Source organism: Bombina bombina, chromosome 4, assembly GCF_027579735.1.
Source record: "Bombina bombina isolate aBomBom1 chromosome 4, aBomBom1.pri, whole genome shotgun sequence".
In the NCBI taxonomy this organism is placed as follows: domain Eukaryota; kingdom Metazoa; phylum Chordata; class Amphibia; order Anura; family Bombinatoridae; genus Bombina; species Bombina bombina.
Window position 1 is genome coordinate 788236368 of NC_069502.1, and position 20404 is coordinate 788256771.

At 42.5% G+C, this 20404-nt stretch overlaps 1 protein-coding gene across 1 annotated transcript in view; it reads left to right on the plus strand.

Moving 5' to 3' along the window:
* IGF2R (insulin like growth factor 2 receptor) overlaps nt 1-20404 on the plus strand; it is a gene marked incomplete in the record, with an annotated part of 598770 nt that overhangs the window by 96345 nt on the left and 482021 nt on the right. The window contains 2 exon segments of the mRNA XM_053711175.1: nt 15184-15295; nt 18670-18826. Of these exon segments, the coding sequence (XP_053567150.1) occupies nt 15184-15295; nt 18670-18826 (269 nt within the window).

The window sequence follows — 20404 nt, forward strand, 5'->3', positions numbered from 1 at the left end:
ATACTGATGCTTTAAGAACCATGTCTGATACTGCCTCACAATATGCAGAAGCTGAGGAAAGAGAGCTTCAGTCAGTGGGTGATGTTAATGACTCAGGAAAGATACCTGATTCTAATATTTCTACATTTAAATTTAAGCTTGAACACCTCCGCGTGTTGCTTAGGGAGGTTTTAGCTGCTCTGAATGACTGTGATACCATTGCAGTGCCAGAGAAATTGTGTAGACTGGATAAATACTTTGCAGTGCCGGTGTGTACTGATGTTTTTCCAAATACCTTAAAGGTTTACAGAAATTATTAATAAGGAATGGGATAGAACAGGTGTGCCATTCTCTTCCCCTCCTATTTTTAGAAAAATGTTTCCAATAGACGCCACCACATGGGACTTATGGCAGACAGTCCCTAAGGTGGAGGGAGCAGTTTCTACTCTAGTAAAGCGTACTACTATCCCTGTCGGACAGTTGTGTGTTTTTTTTTTTTTTTTTTTTTTTAGAATTAATTAAAAAATTAGAGGTTACCTTAAGAAAATATTTATTCAACAAGGTTTTATCCTACAGCCCCTTGCATGCATTGCCCCTGTCACTGCTGCTGCGGCGTACTGGTTTGAGTCTCTGGAAGAGGCTTTACAGGTAGCGACTCCATTGGATGACATACTTGGCAAACTTAGAGCACTTAAGCTAGCCAATTCTTTTATTCTGATGCCATTGTTCATTTGACTAAACTAACGGCTAAGAATTCTGGTTTTGCTATACAGGCGCGCAGAGCGCTATGGCTTAGATCATGGTCAGCTGACGTGACTTCAAAATCTAAGCTACTTAACATTCCCTTCAAGGGGCAGACCCTATTCGGGCCTGGTTGAAGGAGATTATTGCTGATATCATTGGAGGAAAAGGTCATGCCCTTCCTCAGGACAGGTCCAAATCTAGGGCCAAACAGTCTAATTTTCGTGCCTTTCAAAACTTCAAGGCAGGTGCGGCATCAACTTCCTATAATAATAAACAAGAGGGAACTTTTGCTCAATCCAAGACGGTCTGGAGACCAAACCAGACATGGAAAAAAGGTAAGCAGGTCAAAAAGCCTGCTGCTGCCTCTAAGACAGCATGAAGGAACGGCCCCCTATCCGGGAACGGATCTAGTAGGGGGCAGACTTTCACTCTTTGCCCAGGGGTGGGCAAGAGATGTTCAGGATCCCTGGGCGTTGGAAATTATATCCCAGGGATATCTTCTGGACTTCAAAGCTTCCCCCCCAAAAGGGAGATTTCACCTTTCACAATTATCTGCACACCAGATAAAGAGAGAGGCAATCTTACACTGTGTACGAGTCCTCCTAGTTATGGGAGTGATCCATCCAGTTCCAAAGGAGGAACAGGGACAGGGTTTTTACTCAAATCTGTTTGTGGTTCCCAAAAAAGAGGGAACCTTCAGACCAATTTTGGATCTAAAGATCTTAAACAAATTCCTCAGAGTTCCATCATTCAAGATGGAGACTATTCGTACCATCCTACCACTAATCCAGGAGGGTCAATATATGACTACAGTGGATCTAAAGGATGCTTATCTTCACATTCCGATACACAAAGATCTTCATCGGTTTCTCAGGTTTGCCTTTTAAGACAGGCATTACCAGTTGTAGCTCTTCCCTTGGGATTAGCTACAGCCCCAAGAATCTTTACAAAGGTTCTAGGGTCACTTATGGCGGTCCTAAGGCCGCGGGGCATAGCAGTAGCCCCTTATTTAGACGACATCCTGATACAGGCGTCAAACTTCCAAATTGCCAAGTCTCATACGGACGTAGTACTGGCATTTCTGTGGTTACATGGGTGGAAAGTGAATGAGGAAAAGAGTTCTCTATCCCCACTCACAAGAGTTTCCTTTCTAGGGACTCTGATAGATTCTGTAGAAATGAAAATTCACCTGACGGAGTCCAGGTTATCAAAGCTTCTAAATTCCTGCCGGGTTCTTCATTCCATTCCGCGCCCTTCGGTGGTTCAGTGTATGGAAGTAATCGGCTTAATGGTAGCGGCAATGGACATAGTGCCGTTTGCACGCTTACATCTCAGACCGCTGCAACTATGCATGCTCAGTCAGTGGAGCGGGGATTACACAGATTTGTCCCCTCAACTGAATCTGGACCAAGAGACCAGGGATTCTCTTCTCTGGTGGCTATCTCGGGTCCATCTGTCCAAAGGTATGACCTTTCGCAGGCCAGATTGGACAATTGTTACGACAGATGCCAGCTTTCTAGGTTGGGGTGCAGTCTGGAACTCCCTGAAGGCTCAGGGATCGTGGACTCAGGAGGAGTCTCTCCTTCCATTAAATATTCTGGAACTAAGAGCGATATTCAAGGCTCTTCAGGCTTGGCCTCAGTTAGCAACTCTGAGGTACATCAGATTTCAGTCGGACAACATCACGACTGTAGCTTACATCAACCATCAAGGGGGAACGAGAAGTTCCCTAGAGATGTTAGAAGTTTCAAAAATAATTCGCTGGGCAGAGATTCACTCTTGTCACCTATCAGCTATCCATATCCCAGGTGTAGAGCACTGGGAGGCGGATTTTCTAAGTCAGACTTTTCATCCGGGAGAGTGTGAACTCCATCCGGAGGCATTTGCACAACTGATTTATCGTTGGGGCAAACCAGAACTGGATCTCATGACGTCTCGCCAGAACGCCAAGCTTCCGTGTTACGGATCCAGGTCCAGGGATCCCAAGGCGACACTGATAGATGCTCTAGCAGCGCCCTGGTCTTTCAACCTGGCTTATGTGTTTCCACCGTTTCCTCTGCTCCCTCGACTGATTGCCAAGATCAAGCAGGAGAGAGCATCAGTGATCCTGATAGCACCTGCGTGGCCACGCAGGACCTGGTATGCAGATCTAGTGGACATGTCATCCTTTCCACCATGGTCTCTGCCTCTGAAACAGGACCTTCTACTTCAGGGTCCTTTTAACCATCCAAATCTAATTTCTCTGAGGCTGACTGCCTGGAGATTGAACGCTTGATTTTATCAAAGCGTGGCTTCTCCGAGTCAGTTATTGATACCTTAAGACAGGCACGAAAGCCTGTCACCAGGAAAATTTACCATAAGGTATGGTGTAGATATCTTTATTGGTGTGAATCCAAGGGTTACTCATGGAGTATGGTCAGGATTGCTAGGATATTATCTTTTCTCCAAGAAGGTTTGGAAAAAGGATTGTCAGCTAGTTAAGCGTCTGGCAGATGTTCCAGACGTTCAGGCTTTAGTTAGAATCAAGCCTGTGTTTAAACCTGTTGCTCCACCATGGAGCTTAAACTTGGTTCTTAAGGTTCTTCAAGGAGTTCCGTTTGAACCTCTTCATTCCATAGATATCAAGCTTTTATCTTGGAAAGTTCTTTTTTTTTGGTAGCCATTTCCTCGGCTCGTAGAGTCTCTGAGCTATCTGCCTTTCAATGTGATTCTCCTTATCTGATTTTTCATACGGATAAGGTAGTCCTGCGTACCAAACCTGGGTTCTTACCTAAGGTGGTATCTAACAAGAATATCAATCAAGAGATTGTTGTTCCATCCTTGTTTTACACAATTTGGACGTGGTCCGTGCTTTAAAGTTTTACTTACAAGCTACTAAAGATTTTCGTCAAACATCTGCTTTGTTTGTTGTCTACTCTGGACAGAGGAGAGGTCAAAAGGCTTCGGCAACCTCTTTTTCTTTTTGACTAAGAAGCTTAATCCGCTTAGCCTATGAGACTGCTGGACAGCAACCTCCTGAAAGGATTACAGCTCATTCCACTAGAGCTGTGGCTTCCACTTGGGCCTTTAAAAATGAGGCTTCTTTTGATCAGATTTGCAAGGCGACGACTTGGTCTTCGCTTCATATTTTTTCAAAATTTTACAAATTTGATACTTTTGCTTCTTCGGAGGCTATATTTGGGAGAGAGGTTTTACGGGCAGTGGTTCCTTCCATTTAAGTTCCTGCCTTGTCCCTCCCTTCATCCGTGTACTTTAGCTTTGGTATTGGTATCCCACAAGTAATGGATGATCCGTGGACTGGATACACCTTACAAGAGAAAACACAATTTATGCTTACCTGATAAATTTATTTCTCTTGTGGTGTATCCAGTCCACGGCCCGCCCTGTCATTTTAAGGCAGGTAATTTTTAAATTTAAACTACAGTAACCACTGCACCCTATGGTTCCTCCTTTCTCGGCTTGTTTTCGGTCGAATGACTGGCTATGACAGTTAGGGGAGGAGCTATATTACAGCTCTGCTGTGGGTGTCCTCTTGCAACTTCCTGTTGGGAATGAGAATATCCCACAAGTAATGGATGATCCGTGCACTGGATACACCACAAGAGAAATAAATTTATCAGGTAAGCATAAATTGTGTTTTAAGGATGTTATTACCTCCCTAGTTAATGGTAGACATTCTTTTGCCTTGGAGTTTGGAACAGGGTTTTGTTAATTTATGGCTCCTGGGGACAACAGTTTTGATAAATGTTTTAGCCCCTTATATTAAAATACATGCTGTTTAATAAAGATATATTTTTTATTATTTAAACCTCCTGTTCCTCAGAATTTATTTTAGACATTTTATTTGTTCCTGAAATTCTGTGCTGTTTTTATGACCAATACTATTTAATGTACAGATTTTGCTCTCTAAGCCTCATGTCTCCCAGGATGCTGTTGTCTAGGCAATGCTGCAGCTTTCTCCTTAATAGTCCCAAGCCTTCATGGGGTCACATGCAGTGCCCTGCAGTTCCTCTTAATCTCCTGGATGCGTGTATTTGCCTGCAGATTTTGCAGCTCAGGTATTATCTCTAAAGGCTTTATCTGCCTTTCTTTTCCTTCAGGGAAAGCGCATGAGGACATTTTAATAGTCAGATAGTAAGGTATCTGCTCCATTTCTGCTTGATAATGTTGCAATCTCTTATAAGCCTGGTGTGGTGTAGTCGCTAGTAGCTTCTGAGGGTGATATATCAGTTTTGGACAGTATAATTCCTTCATCTGATGCTGAAGATTATCCTTCAGATTTAAGCTTGATCATCTTCGTGTATGTTTTGAAGATTCTGGCTAAATTGGGACGACTCCGATACATTTCTCGTTGTCAACCCTAAGAATCTAGAAAATATATAAATTCTTGGATTCCTCTGGGGGATTTTTTTTTCTGTTCCAGACCATGCTAGGAGAGGAATGGGAGAAGTCAGGGATTACTTTTTCCCCATCTCCTGTTTTTGGAAAGATGTCTCCTTTTTTAAGGTTCATGGGGCCTATAGTTAGTAGGGTTTTTCTACTCTAGAGAGGATGGCTGCTGTTTTCAGAATAAATAGACTAGCAGAAGGATTACATGGAAGTTTGTTGTGACACTATGTCTAGGGCGACATCTGATATTTTAATCCAATTGGTCTACCGCCACTCTGCCCTGAATGCACTCGGTCCTGGTTGATCTCGGAAGTTAAGCCGAGCCAGACCTGGTCAGTACCTGGATGGGAGACCATCTGGGAACACCAGGTGCGACTGCAACTTTCTTACAAGGGTAGGACCTTGTTTGGTCCTGATCTGTCAGGAATATTTCCATTCTCCGGAAGCAGCCAATCTAGCCTAGTGGTTAACTTTGTGGCTTGGCAATTCATACATGGTTGGTTCGTATCCAGCTAAAGTGTCTTGGATAATTTCACAGAAGTTAGCCGTCCTTTACAGGATTTTCCTGTCGCTGACTCCACTAAATTGCACGGTGCCCTAAGTAGAGGTGAGTGTTTTCTACTATGGCGTTAAGAGCTTCGATCCTTATGGACGGTCACTGCTCCTTTACGGATCCATTTATAAGAAGCTGGATGTTTAAGTGTTCATTTAGAGCAATCATTTGTCTCTTAGTCTTACCGTACTAGCCGCCGTGCATTGTGGCTGAAGTCTGGGTCAGTTGAAGCCTACCTGGGACTTAGTTGTAGTCTTGGCTTTGGAGTGCTGCTGTTGCAGGTTACAATTTTTGAGTTTCCTCCAAATCCACATTTCTGGCATCTAGACCTTGTTTGGATTTAGCCTAACAGACTTTTTCTCTGACTTTGGGTAAAAGAGGTTTTTTTCTACCACTCGTCAGGAAAAAAGGACTAAAGATAGACTTTATTCTCTTCTTTCTGCAAGGCAGTCTTGCCTCTTGAGTCCAACCTAAGATTTCCTCCCAGGGGCGTTTTTTCTCCTGGGAAAAGTTGAGAATTATTATCTTGGCACTGCATTGTTGCTAGCTAGAGTATTTGCAACCCAGATATGAGTAACATTCCCTGATTTGGGTCTAGGACCTTCCTCTCTGGGAGTGATAGTTCTAGTTCCAGTTTTGAAGCAGGATCTGGTATTTACTGCACGTAACTCAGGTTCTGACCTTCAAAGTAGTATTCTTTCTCCTTTGATTCAAGAGGACCTGTCCTTAGGATGAGGGTTTTTTATGGACAATATTTGGTTCAGGTGTCTTCCTTCCTTCGAGCAAACTCTCTTTTAGGAGATCTGGTCTAACCTATTTTCTCATGGATGGGAAATACTTCTGGAATAGTGTTCCCTTGTTCCGTCTTCAAGGGTGATTACTTGGGTCTACTACCACAATATCCTGATTGCTTCTGATTCATCTGATCTAGGAAGTTAAGTGGAGCAGGCCCGGTCAGTACCTGTATGGAGAGCAGGCCGATGTTGCCTGATGGTTATCTCTGACTTTGCAGCTCAAAGGTTGTGGGTTCAAGTCCAGCTAGGCGCTGGATGTCCATTGCAGTCCGGCTGGAAATTCCAGGTGTAGGTTAATAGATTCTGTATCTAGGAGAATGTTTAACGAGGTCAACTAATCTAGGGTATATTCATTTTCCTCTTTCGGCAGTTTTCTGTCTGGCCGGCAGCAAGCTATTGTGGCCCGGTAAATAACTTGGCTATCTTGAAACCAGGAGGTTGGGAGTTTGGATAGCTACAGTTGATTTTACCTTCTCTATTCAGTGATTCTAGTATGAAGGGAATGGGTCTGTTGGTTTCCATGGACATCATTCTCTTTACTATTTACTATAATATGGAGAACTTCGGGTCTGTCTCAGAGGATAGATCTATATCAGTCGATAGACTCTCTCCCGTAGTGGCTCTTTCAAGAGTATCTGTCTCATGGCGCGTGCTTCTGGAGACATTCCTGGGTGTTGTGTCCATGGTCGCCTGCCTGCTGGGCTGGGAAGCAGTCTAGGTCTGGTTTAGGTGCAGGATCTATGGACCTGGAAGTGTCTGCTCTCCTCCTTTAGCTTTCTGGAGTTGAGAGCGATTTTCAATGCGCTGATGGCTGGGCCTCAGTCGTTCTTAGATTCAGTCTTGTTTTCCTCGTTTTGTTCTCCTTCCATGAGTCTTTGCTCATCTCAAACAGGAGAGAATATTGAGATTGTATTTGTCCCTGCGTGGCCTTGCAGGAGCTTGTATGCAGACCTAGTGGAGATGTTGTCTTTCCCACTTTGGAGGTTGCCTCTGAGGGAGGACTCTCTGATTCAGGGCTTCTTTCTTCATCCAAGTGTTTTCTCTGAAGCCGACTGCTTGGAGATGGTACGCTTAGTTCTGTCTAAGCGTGGTTTTTCTGTGTTGATCTTTGAGACCATGATTCAGGCTCACAAGTCTGTTCCTATAGAATATTATCACGAGATTTGCCGTAAATATCTTTTTTGGTGTGAATCCAAGGACTACTCTTAGAGTAGGGTCAGGATTCCTAGAATTTTGTCCTTTTTCCGGGAAGGTCTGGAAAAGGGCTCGTTTATCAGTACCCTGAAGGGTAGGATTTCTTCCTTTTATCCTTTGCTGCATAGGCGTCTGGGGTTGTGCCAGACATGCAATCTTTTTGTGAGGCGTTTTAGTCTGTTGCTAACCTTAATCTTTTCTTAAGGTTTTGGAGCAGGCTCTGTTTGAGCTGATGAATTCCATAGATATTGAGACTAAAACTCTCTTCTGCTTGGAGAGTTTCGGAACTTTTAGCATTGCAGTGTGGTTCGCCTTATCTTATCTTTCATGCCGATAGGGCGCTTCTTTGTTCTCAGTTAGATTCCTTCCTAATTGATTTTTAATATAAATCAGGAATAATTGTTCCTTCTCTTCTTCCTAATCCTCCTCCTTTTTATGAGGGAGGTTTGGTGCACATCTTGAATGTTGTATGTGTTATTTTATTCTATCTGCAGGCGACTAAGGATTTTCGTCTAGTCTTCTGCCATGGTCGTTTGTTTCTCTTGGAAACGAAATGGTCAGAAAGCTTCTATTTCTTTTTCTCTTTGGTTGAGACGTATAATTCGGTTGGCTTATGAGACTACTTGACAGCAGTCTCCTGAGAGAATTACAGTTCTTCCGCAAGGGCTGTCTCCTTTCATGGGGTTCTCAAAATTGATTTTTCCGTGGAACAGGTTTGCAAGGCTGCAACTTTGTTTTCCTTCTTACCTTTCAACATTTTATAAATGTAATGCTTTTGCCTTGACTGAGGCTTCTTTTGGGGGAGAAAGGCTTTGAAGCGGTGGTGCCTTCTGTTTAAGTAACCTGTCTTGTCCCTCCCTATTCATTAGTGTCCTCTAGCTTGGGTATTGGTTCCCAACAGTAAGTGATGATTCTGTGGACTCACCGTATCTTAGGAAAGAAAACAATTATTTATGCTTACCTGATAAATTTATTTCCGGATACGGTGAGTCCACGGCCTGCCCTTTAATTAAGGAAAGTTATTTTTTTTTATCTTAACCTCAGTCACCTCTACACCTTGTGTTACTTTCCCTTTCTCTTTTTCCTTCGGTCAAATGACTGGGGATTGTGGGAATGGAGGCGATACTTAACAGCTTTGCTGTGGTGCTCCTGCTGGCCAGAAGTGATATTCCCAACAGTAATTGATAATTCCGTGGACTCACCGTATAAGGAAATAAATACATTTATCAGGTAAGCATACATTTTTGTTTTTAGCTTTATTGTAGCGATTACCCTCAAACCTGACACTTCCTACCCTGATCCCTACATGAACCTTCCCAAACGGCTCTCTTCCAGTATGAAAATGTAATTCTTTTTTGTGACAGGGTAGGATTCCCCCTTACCCTCCAACCTCCCTGATCCCTCCCAAACAGCTCTCTAACCCTCCCCCTCTAACTAGTGCCACCATCTTAGGTGCTGGCAGCTGTCTGTCAGTACCTAATAATACCCCTTTTTTATGTATTTCTTTTTTCTGTAGTGTAGCTGCCCCATCCCTCCCTGTCCATTTAGTTTTATTTTGTGTAGCATAGGGCCCTCCTGCTCACACCTCGCACCGGCAATGATCATTACTGATGGTGACACACACAGTGTCACCGTTTGTAACGATCAGGCATTTGCCCTCATATGGAACCAGAGCACCGATCGTGCTCTGGTTCCATATGCAGGCAGATGCCTGGAGCTCAGGAACTCCAGCTGTAGCTTAACAGCCGAGACTGGTGGAGCTTCCTGAAGCTCCGAAGTGTGTATTTATGTCATGCGGTAGAATGAGCAACGTACTACAAGATGAATATATATATTTTTTGGTGAAGGGATTAAGCACTAGGTAAAGCTGTGATCAAGCGAGCAACATATATTAATATGTGAATGCGCATAACTTCTGTCACGGGATGTAAAAATATGTGTTGGCAGCAACCAGTATGGAGAGGCAAAGCTTCACTTACTGACTCCTGTATTAGAACGGCTATGAAGATCTCTTCAGGCAAAAGAGTAAAAACAAATAGCTTTATGAGTAATAACTATGCTACTGTTGTGCTGGCCAGCAGTTTAATTTTCCTTTAAAGTGGCTATATGGCAGCCCTATGTAGAAACCTTTACTAGTTGCATGAATTTGATATATTAAAGGTACATCAGTGAATGATGTGAGAGGGAGGCAGAAAAATAAATTAAATAGTAAATGTATCTTTTCTGTCCCTTTAATAAAATATATTTGTAATGGAAAAACAGTCAAAATTTTAACTTTCATAATTTGGATAGAGCATGCAATTTTAAACATCTTTCCAATTTTCTTATGTTATCAAACTTGCTTCGTGCTCTTGGCAGCAGTGTTTTGCATTATTTGTAGCTTTGTTATACAATGTTGCAAAACTCTGCTGCCATGGAGTATTACAGACACGTGCACACTCCTGAGTTCTTATGAGCCTAACTGGTTTTATTCTTCAATAAAAGATACCAAGAGAACAACGCAAATTTGATATCAGAAGTAAATTGGAAAGTTGTTTAAAATGACATGCTCTATCCAGATCATGAAAGTTGAATTTTGCTTTAAGGGGATACTAAACCCAAATTGTTTCTTTCATGATTCAGATAGAGCATGGCATTTTAAGCAACTTTCTAATTTACTCCTAAAAACAATTTTTCTTAGTTCTTTTGCTATCATTTGAAAAAGAAGGCATCTAATGTAAGGAGCCAGCCAATTTTTGGTTCAGAACGGTCAGGGAGCAGGGCTATCCTTTGTATAGGAGGTGAAACCCAATAGCAAAGAGCAAGTAATCCAAGGCAAGGTACAGATAAGGAAGGTCCAAAAGGCGTAGTCAGGATAATAGAGATCAGTAAAAATATGTGTTGGCAGCAAGGTATCATAAACGGGGTCAGGCCAAAGCCAGTCCAGGCAGCAGGTATCATAAACGGGGTCAGGCCAAAGGTCAAAACCAGAAAGTCAAATAGTAGGAAGGGAATCAGGACAAGGTACAATGCTTAGTTATGCAGGTAATATGGCAAAATAACTCTGCAATAAGCCAGGGCTCAAACTGGAATGTATACCTACAAAGGCCCAGTAACGCCCCCTGTATCTTGGGCAACGAAGGCCTTGAATACCAAGTACCCAAATGAGGAAGCGTAAAAGAGAGAGGCGCTTGTCACTAGGATTTCTCACACTGATGGAAAGCACCTGAGACAATCCTCTGCACGCACACATGCACTCCAAGGCATGCCTGTGAGCACATCCTAGCGTGCGCCCCCTAAGGCGCAACCGTACTGTCAGGCGCTATCACAGCCGCAGAAGAAACCTGTGACGGCGCCCTCTGCCTTACCCATCCGCGAACAGGTAGGGGGGCACCCCTGGTCCCATGACAGAGCCCCCCACTAAGGAGTGGCCTCCGGATGCGAAACCGGGAAGGCCTGTCATGATGTCTCCGATGGAAGGCACGCACCTTGGCAGCAGCATGGAGATTACCAAGAGGTTCTCAGCAACGCTCCATGGGAAGGTATCCTTTCAATGGGACAAGATACTCCAAACGACCCCGTCTCCTGCAGGATTCTAGAATATCTTGGATTTCGAACTCTTTGTCATTAATTACCAGTACAGAAGGAGGAGGAGGAACTGCCACCCGATTTGGAGAAGGATTAGCAGAAAAGGGTTTTTATCAACAATACATGGAAAACAGGATGTATCTTAAGGGAGTTGTAACCAAACAGCAACATCGTTGATCACCTTGTTGATGGAAAAAGGGCCAAGAAAACTAGGTCCAAGTTTTTTAGTTGTATGTGGCGGAAGATTTTTGTTTACGGTCAGCCTGGATCTTCTGTTGCTTTTAGGCAATGGTTAGTTGCTGATGAAGGTTGCGGAGTAGAGCTTTGAGGTTGCGTAGACGGGTGGACACATCATGTACAGGAATAAGGGATGGAAGATCAGGGAAAGAAAGTAGATGGTACCTGTAGTTTTGCAAAAAAGGGGCTCAAGCCCATAGATGAATGTTATATGCATATTCAGCAAGGGGTAAATGTTCCTTCCAGTCATCTTGTAGATGGGACGAATAGCAGCGGCGATACTGTTCAAGGGTTTGGTTGGTCCATTCAATCTGTCTGTTGGACTGGGGATGGTAAGCGGAAGACAGATTCCGAGTTATATGAAGACTGTGACAGCATTAGGTCCAAAAGCGGGAAGTAAACTGCGATCCCCTATTAGAGAGGATAGAGGTTGGGAATCCATGGAGATGAAACACATGCTGAAAGAAGAGTTTAGCCGTGTGCTGAGCAGTGGGTAATCCCGCAACAGGAACAAAATGTGCCATCTTCATACAGCGGTCAACTACAACCATGATAGTGTTACAACCATGAGACAGAGGTAACTCAACAATGAAGTCCATGCTAATTTCTCGCCAAGGATAAGTTGATCTGGATAAGGGTTGTAACAGACTGGCAGGTTTTGCGGTAGACTGACTGTTTCAAGCACAAATTGTGCATGTGTTGACTAAAGGTCGTACATCAGAAGATAGAGAAGGCCACCAAAACTGATGTTGGATAAGTTGTTGTATTATTATTATTATTAGGTAATTTGTAACTTGATTCGGGAAAAGAAGAGGGCCCATCTTGCTTGACGAGGTTTTAACCTTTTTGGCAGTGCGTAGATAAGTTCTTATGATCAGTATACACCACTATGGGATGGATGGCACCCTCAAGCAGATGCCTCCATTCTTCAAGAGCTGTTTTAATGGCCAATAGTTCTCGTTCCCCCACATCGTAGTTTCTCTCCACACAGTTGAGTTTGTGTGAAATCAAAGCTATAGAATGTAGGAGGTTCATCTCTCCTGACTTCTGAGTGAGGACAGCACCAATGGCCACTTCAGAGGCATCAGTCTCGAGGTAGAACTAAGATGAAGTATCAGGTTGTGCCAAAATTGGGGCATGAGTTAAGAGGGATTTGAGATGAAGAAATGCCTTTTTTGCGGCAGTATTCCATTTGAAGGATACATGCTTCTTGGGAGTGCAGTGATGGCACAAATAGAGGAAAAGTTCCTGATAATTCTTCTATAGAAACTGGCGAAGCCAATAAATTGCTGGACCATGCGCTTATTTTGGGGAATAGGCCATTTGAGGATGGCTTTGATCTTTTTTGGATCCATCCATTTTTCCAGGTGAAAGAATATATCCAAGGAATTCAATGGATGAGACCTCAAATACGCTTTTTTCAAGTTTAGCGTATAACTTCTGGAATCGGAGACGCTGTAGGACAATTCTCACATGACTCTCATGTTCTGGAAGTGTTTTAGAGAATATCAATATATCGTCCAGTTACACGACCAAAAAGATTTCAAGTAGTTTCCTGAAGACTTCATTGATAAAACACTGGAACGTGGCAGGGGCATTACATAGCCCAAATGGCATTACTAAGTACTCGAAATGGCTAAATCGGGAACGGAATGCTGTCTTCCATTCATGCCCTTTCTTAACACAAATGAGGTTATAGGCCCCCCTCAAGTCAATCTTAGTGAAGAACTGGGCATCTTTCACCCTATCCAGTAGCTCAGAGATAAGAGATGGGTAGCGATTCTTAACATTGATGTCATTAAGAGCACGGTAGTCCACACAAGGCCGAAAACCACTGTCCTTTTTACCCTGAAAGAAAATGCCTGCACCTACTGGTGACGTGGAAGGGCGTATAAATCCTTTGGCCAAGCTTTCTTCAATGTACTCCTTTTAACACCTTAGTTTCAGGCTCGGAGAGGTTATAAAGCTGACCACAAGGAATCGGAGCCCCTGGGAAGAGATCAATGGGGCAATATTGGAGGTCCGCGCAGCAGTCCAATTTGCATAGGTTCCACTATATCAGTGGCTCCAGTAGTGGAAGATGGCACAGGAGGAGGAAAGTAGTCTGATCGTCTAGGTAAAGGTAGTGGAACGTTCTTTCTCTCCTGCCTTCTTTCCCAAAAGCGACAATCTAATTGAGTTACTGCTATGATTAGTTCCTCTAAAGTAGCGGGAACTCCAATCCGTGCAAGTTCATCCTTGAATTGGTCAGAAAGACCTAGGCGAAATTGGTCATTGAGGGCTACCTCGTTAAGTGCTGTATCAGAAGCCACTTCTCTGAACTCAGAAATGTAGTCCTCCACTGGTTTCCTCCCCTTCCGTAAGGATAGTAAGGTACCTTGAACAGTGGCAGAGCGTAAAGGGTCATCATAGAGGACATTCTTGGCATTAACAAATATTTCCCAAGTGTTAAGGGCTGGATTGTCACTGTGCAGAAGTTGGTGTGCCCATGTCTGAGGTGGGCCTGTAAGTAATTAAATCGCAGTACGCACCTTAATATAATCGGTGGCATAGGTGCAGGGTTTTAAGGAATATAGTAATTCACAGGAAGTAATGAAGGCTCTCTAATGCTTGCGGTCTCCGGCGAATTTATCAGGTAAAGCAATAGCTAGTTCGCTGGTAAGCCCTTCATTCCTCTGAGCTGTAGCTGAGGAAGGTGTAGCAGCAGTGCGTTGTTCATTTGTTCTAACTTGCTGCAACAGATTTTCTTGACTGGCTTGAAATTCCTGAAGGGTTTGCATCATAACTGCCAGCTGTTGTGAAAGGGGCGCAATAGTCACTGATGCTCTTGCGGGCTCCATGATAGGCTGAGTTATTATGTCAGGGAGCAGGGCTACCCTGTGTGTAGGAGGTGAAACCCAATAGCAAAGAGCAAGTAATCCAAGGCAAGGTACAGATAAGGAAGGTCCAAAAGGCGTAGTCAGGATAATAGAGGTCAGTCCAGGCAGCAGGTATCATAAACGGGGTCAGGCCAAAGGTCAAAACCAAGAAGTAAAATAGAAGGAAGGGAATCGGGACAAGGTACAACGCTTAGTTATTCAGGTAAACTGGCAAAATAACTCTGCAATAAGCCAGGGCTCAAACTGGAATTTATACCTACAAAGGCCCAGGAACGCCCCGTGTATCTTGGGCAACGAAGGCCTTGAATACCAAGTACCCAATGAGGAAGCGGAAAAGAAAGAGGCGTGTCACTAGAATTCCTCACACTGATGGAAAGCACCTGAGGCAATCCTCCGTGCACGCACACAAGGCGCAGCCATACTGTAAGGCGCTATCACAGCCGCGGAAGAAACCTGTGATGGCGCCCTCGGCCTTACCCATCGGTGAACAGGTAGGGGGTCACCCCTGGTCCCATGACAAGAACCCTGGACAGCACTTGTTTATTGGTGGCTGACATTTAGCCAACAATCCGGAAGAACAAAAATGGGCCTGCTTCTAAACTTACATTCTTGCTTTTCAAATACAGATAGCAAGAGAATGAAGAAAAACATTATTGTAGGAGTAAATGAGAAAATTGCTTAAAATTGTATGTTCTATCTGAATCATGAAAGAAAAACAATGTGGGTTCAGTTTCCCTTTAATGTCCCTTTAAAGTCTGGAATCACATTGAATGTGTCCATTTATGTTGTCTGTGTGGATAAATGTTAATTGTTGAACTAAAGAGCAAATGTATATTTGTATTTCCAGGCTTGTGATAAGTTATGCAACTGAAGATACTGATATAAAACAGCCTGACTTTTGCAACGGCCACAAACCTGCAGTTACTATTACTTTCATCTGTCCTTCAGCTAGAAGAGAGGTAGGAAACCATTTTCTATTTGTCTGTGTGGTATTTATTATTATACTTTATTTATGAAGCGCCAACATATTCCACAGCGCTGTCCATGGGTACAATTTTTTTAATTAAAACAATGATATAAAACGTGTAAAAGACAGGACAAAATTTACAAACACATACAGGAGGAATTGAGGGGCCTATTCCTATTGGGAACTTGCAATCTAGAAAGGTAGGTGAGGACTAAAAGATTGAGAAAGATGTTAATGCAGAGTTAGATGACGGAAGTGAAATTAATTATTGAGTTGGGTGGTAGTCTTCTCTGAACAAAATAGTCTTCAGGAAGCATTTATAGCAAGAAAGAATAGGGCAAAGCCTGACAGGACGAGGGAGAGTGTTCCAGGGGGTAGGTGCTGCACGGCAGAGGTCCTGCAGTCTTGCATGGGTAAGAGGTGATAGTTGAAGATGCAAGGAGCAGGTCATTGTTTGATCTTAGTGGGCGGGCTGGAGTATACTTGTTTATTAGAGAGGATAGGTAGTGGGGAGCGGTGTTGGTGAGAGCTTTGTATGTAAGGGTGAGAATTTAAAATTTAATTCTGCTGTGAATGGGGAGCCAATTAAGGGACTCACAGAGAGGTGCAGCAGATAAAGAGCGAAGGGAAAGGTGGATTAGCCTGGCAGAGGCATTTAGGATGGATTGAAGGGGGGAGAGGCGGGAAAGAGGAAGGTCATTAAGTAGGTTATTGCAGTAGTCAAGTCGTGAAATAACAAGGCAGTGGATTATTTGTTTTGTGGTGTTAGAGCTCAGAAAAGGGTGAATCTTGGAAATATTGCGTAGGTGGTTACGGCAGAATGTAGAAAGCGGTTGAATGTGGGGGACGAAGGATAGATTTGAGTCAAGTGTAACTCCGAGGCAGCGGTCTTGGGGCGATGGGGAAATGTTGATGTCGTTGACAGGGATAGAGAAGTCAGCGTAGAGCTTGAGGGAGTGATTAGAAGGAGCTCAGTCTTGGACATGTTAATCTTTAGGTGGTGAGAGGCCATCCAGGAAGAGATACCAGATAAGCAGTCGCTGACATTAGAAAGGACAGAGGGAGAGAAAGGAGGGGTGGAGAGGTAGATCTGGGTGTCATCAGCATAGAGGTGATATTTGAAGCCATAACTGTTGATAAGTTTACCCTGTGAAGAAGTATAAATGGCGAGGAGTAGAGGACCCAGAACAGATACTTGAGGTACTCCAACAGACAGAGGCATTGGAGAGGAGGAGTCGCCGGCAAATGAAACTGAGAAAGACCTGTGAGAAAGATAGGAGTGAATCCAAGGAAGAGCAGTGTCACAGAAGCCAAAAGAGCTAAGGGTCTGTAGGAGGAGGGGGTGGTCAACTGTGTTGAAGGCAGCTGAGAGGTCAAGTAAGATGAGTATAGAGTAGTGGCCAGTACTTTTTTTTTTTTTATATAACTTTATTTATAGCAATATGACCCATTACATACATGACCAATTAGAACAGTCTCATGATGTACGCATAAAGATTAAAGCTGTACACATTACAAGAAATGATTCAGATATGTGAGAATGTGCATATTTGCGTTTGCCATGCAGAGGCAAGGATCAAACATTTTCACATATAATATACAGTAATACAACAACTAAATGTTAAGATCCAGACCCCACATGACAAATTAGAGATGAAAACATCAATGCCGTATTGAATACATAAGGTTATGGACAGTTTACGGTACCAGAAACGTGACCTAGATACCTGAGAATATGCATATTTGCCACGTAGGGGCTAGGATCAACTTTTAAACATATATATAAAACATACAATAAAACACAAAAAAAACTTACCCAGAGTGTCTCCAGATCACCCCCCACAGACCAATACCTATGCAGAGTGGGGAAGAAACAAAAAAAAAAAGAGAAGGGGGCAGGGGAGGAATAAAGCCCATCCAGCGAGGTATGTGTATAAAATTGAAGTGTGGTCATGAATGATTGTCTGATAAACACCAGTTACCCCTTAGGTTTTCATTTAAAACATAGACTATTTCTAAATGGGCGAATGACCCTGTCTCTAACAACAGCCAGTAAGTATTTAAGGTAAGCTTCCCATTTATTAAGGAAGCGTTTAATTCGCTTTTCTGGGTCTCCCTTTGCATCTGCTTGTTCAATCAGCATTTGGGTATGTAAAAGTGGCCAATACTTTTAATAGAGAGAAGATCGTAGTAGTCCTTGATAAGGGCAGTCTCAGTTGAGTGTGATGTTAGTGGAAGCAGTGATGTGGGGCAGTAGCTTTCAGGAGAATTAGGGTCGAGGGTTGGTTTTTTGAGTTTGGGATTGACTTTTTGCGTGTTTGAAAGAAGATGGGAATGAACCGGTAAAGAGAGAGAGAGGTTGAAAATGTGAGTAAGAGAAGGAGTGAGGGTGGAAGACAGGGAGGGTATTAGATGGGAAGGGATTAGGGTCTAGCAGGAAGGTAGTGAGGAATGAGGAAGATAGTAACAAACTTAATTCTCAGTGGCTGGATGGAAGATGCAGACGGTGGCAGAGGGAGTAACTGGGCCTGTTGTTGGAATATTGCAGGTTGGTGATGGGATGTTGCTTCGGATAGTGTTTTGTTTAAAAAGTAGTCTGCCAGGTCTTGAGCACTAAAGACAGATGGGTGGTGGAGCAGGTGGGTAGAGGAGAGAGTTAAAGGTGGAGAAGAGTCGTTTAGGGTTTGACAAAAGAGTAGATATGAGAGAAGAGAAGTAGGTTTGCTTGGCTAAGTGAAGGGCAGAAGTGTATGAACGAAGAATAAACTTATAGTTTATGAAATCAGGTTCAGAGCGAGTTTTCCTCCAGACACGCTCAGCAGTACGGGAGCATTTTTACAAGTAGCGTTTTTGCTGAGAGTGCCAGGGCTGTAACTGATGGCGTGATGTTTTGCGCAGTCGGGGAGGGGCAAGTGTTTCTAGTGCTGAGGAGAGAGTTTTGTTATAGTGGGCTGTAGAGAGATCAGGACAGGTTATGGTGGAAGTGTGAGGGAGGAACTCTTGAATGATTTTTGGAAATTGGAGCGGATCCAGGTGAGGTCAGATATAGAACAGAGGTAGGAAAATACCAGGTCGATGGAGTGTCCATCACGGTGGGTAGGGAATAGGGTGGATTGTGAGAGACCGAAGGAGGATGTGAGTGAAAGAAGTTTAGAGGCAGCAGGGGCAGCTGGGTTGTCAATGGGAAGTTGAAGTCCCCAAGAATTAGGCTTGGTATATTGTGGTTCTGGTTAGTTTATTTTTTTTCATGGATTGCATTTTCTATCCAGTGTTTTTGCAACTTTTTTGTGTCCTGTAAATTGTTTTAAAGTTGTATTATTGAATTAAATGTAATAGATTTTTTAAATTTATTTTTTAAACTTTCAGGGGACAAACCCAAAACTGACTGCGAACACCAATTGTCGTTACGAGATTGAATGGGTTACAGAGTACGCTTGTCACAGAGATTATTTAGAAAGTGATAACTGCGTATTGACAAATGAACAGCATGATATATCTATTGATTTGTCTCCTCTCAAAGAAGGTGTGTTTTTATTTTTAATATCATTCTATAATTAAAGGGACACTCAAGTCAAAATAAATGTTTATGATTTAGAAGGAGAATGCAGTTTTAAGACACTTTCCAATTTTGACTTCCATTATTAAATTTTGCCCAGTCTTTTTTTTTATATTCACATTTTTGGGGAACAAGATCCTACTCAGCATGTGCACAAGCTCACGGGGTATACATATACTATTCTGTCATTGGCTGATGTCTGATACAGGGAGCCAGAAAATGGGAGAAAAATTTAATTTGTCAGAAAAAAATCTACTACTTATTTTAAATTCAGAGTTGGTGTTAAATCCATTCTTTTTATTATGCACTTAATTATGCATTTATACTGCATTAAAGGGGCATAATACTTGTATGCTAAATCACTTGAAACTGATGCAGTATAACTGTAAAAAGGTGACGGGAAAATTATCACCTGAGAATCTCTATGTAAAAATGGAAGTTATTTGACCTCACAATTTCCTCAGCTTACCAGAGTAAGTCCTGTGTAAGAAGTTATACTTCAGCTGCTCCCAGCTGCAGGTAAATAAAATGAAGAAATGAACTGCAGCCTATCGGCATCAACAGTGCTGAGTTTATGATCCCTTTTACTGTGATCTCATGATATTTCATAGTAAACTTCCTTAAACTGAATAGGGAAATAACATGAGTTTGCATGTGGCACGCTCCCTTGCAGGTCACGGGACAGGAATACTGATTTGCTGCTTGAAGTCTTTTACAATGGGGGGGGGGGGGGGTGAATACTTAAGACATTTTGAGGTAAAATAACTTTCTTTTTTACATAGAGATGTTCAGGTGATATTTTATAGTCAACTTTTTACAGCTATGCTGCATCACTTTCAAGTGCTTCAACATTTAGGTATCATGGCCCTCTAAGTGGTCCTTTAATGTTTAATTGACCTAAAATGTATGTTGACTTGTAAGCTTTTTAGGGAGCAGGGCCATGCGATCCTTTTTGTCCTAGCCTGTATAGGACTGCTGAATCTCTTGGTGCATTACAATTAAAGGAATATTATACCAATATGCTAAAACACTTGACAAAAAAATATCACCTTAAAATCTATGTAAAAAGGAAGATATTTTACCTCAACACTTCTTCAGTTCATCATAGTAAGTGCTCTGTCAACAGTTATAGATTTCACTGAAACCTTGCTAAATTTCATAGTAAACTTCCTTAAAGGGACATTAAACACTAAATACAGGTAGCCCTCAGTTTACGCCGGGGTTAGGTTCCAGAAGGAATGGTTGTAAATCGAAACCATTGTAAATTGAAACCCAGTTTATAATGTAAGTTAATGGGAAGTGAGGGAGATAGGTGTTACTTATGACAATTTTGAGAGGGGCCTGGAACCTAATTATTTTTAAAGCTTTAACATGAAGGCTTTAAATGCTAAACAGCATTATAAACCTAATAAAATAAGCACACAACACAGAATATATAATTAAACTAAGTTAAATGAACAAAAACATTTGCTAAACAACATTATAAACCTAATAAAATATTCACACAACACAGACTTCACTTGCATTTTTCTTCAAACAGTTTGT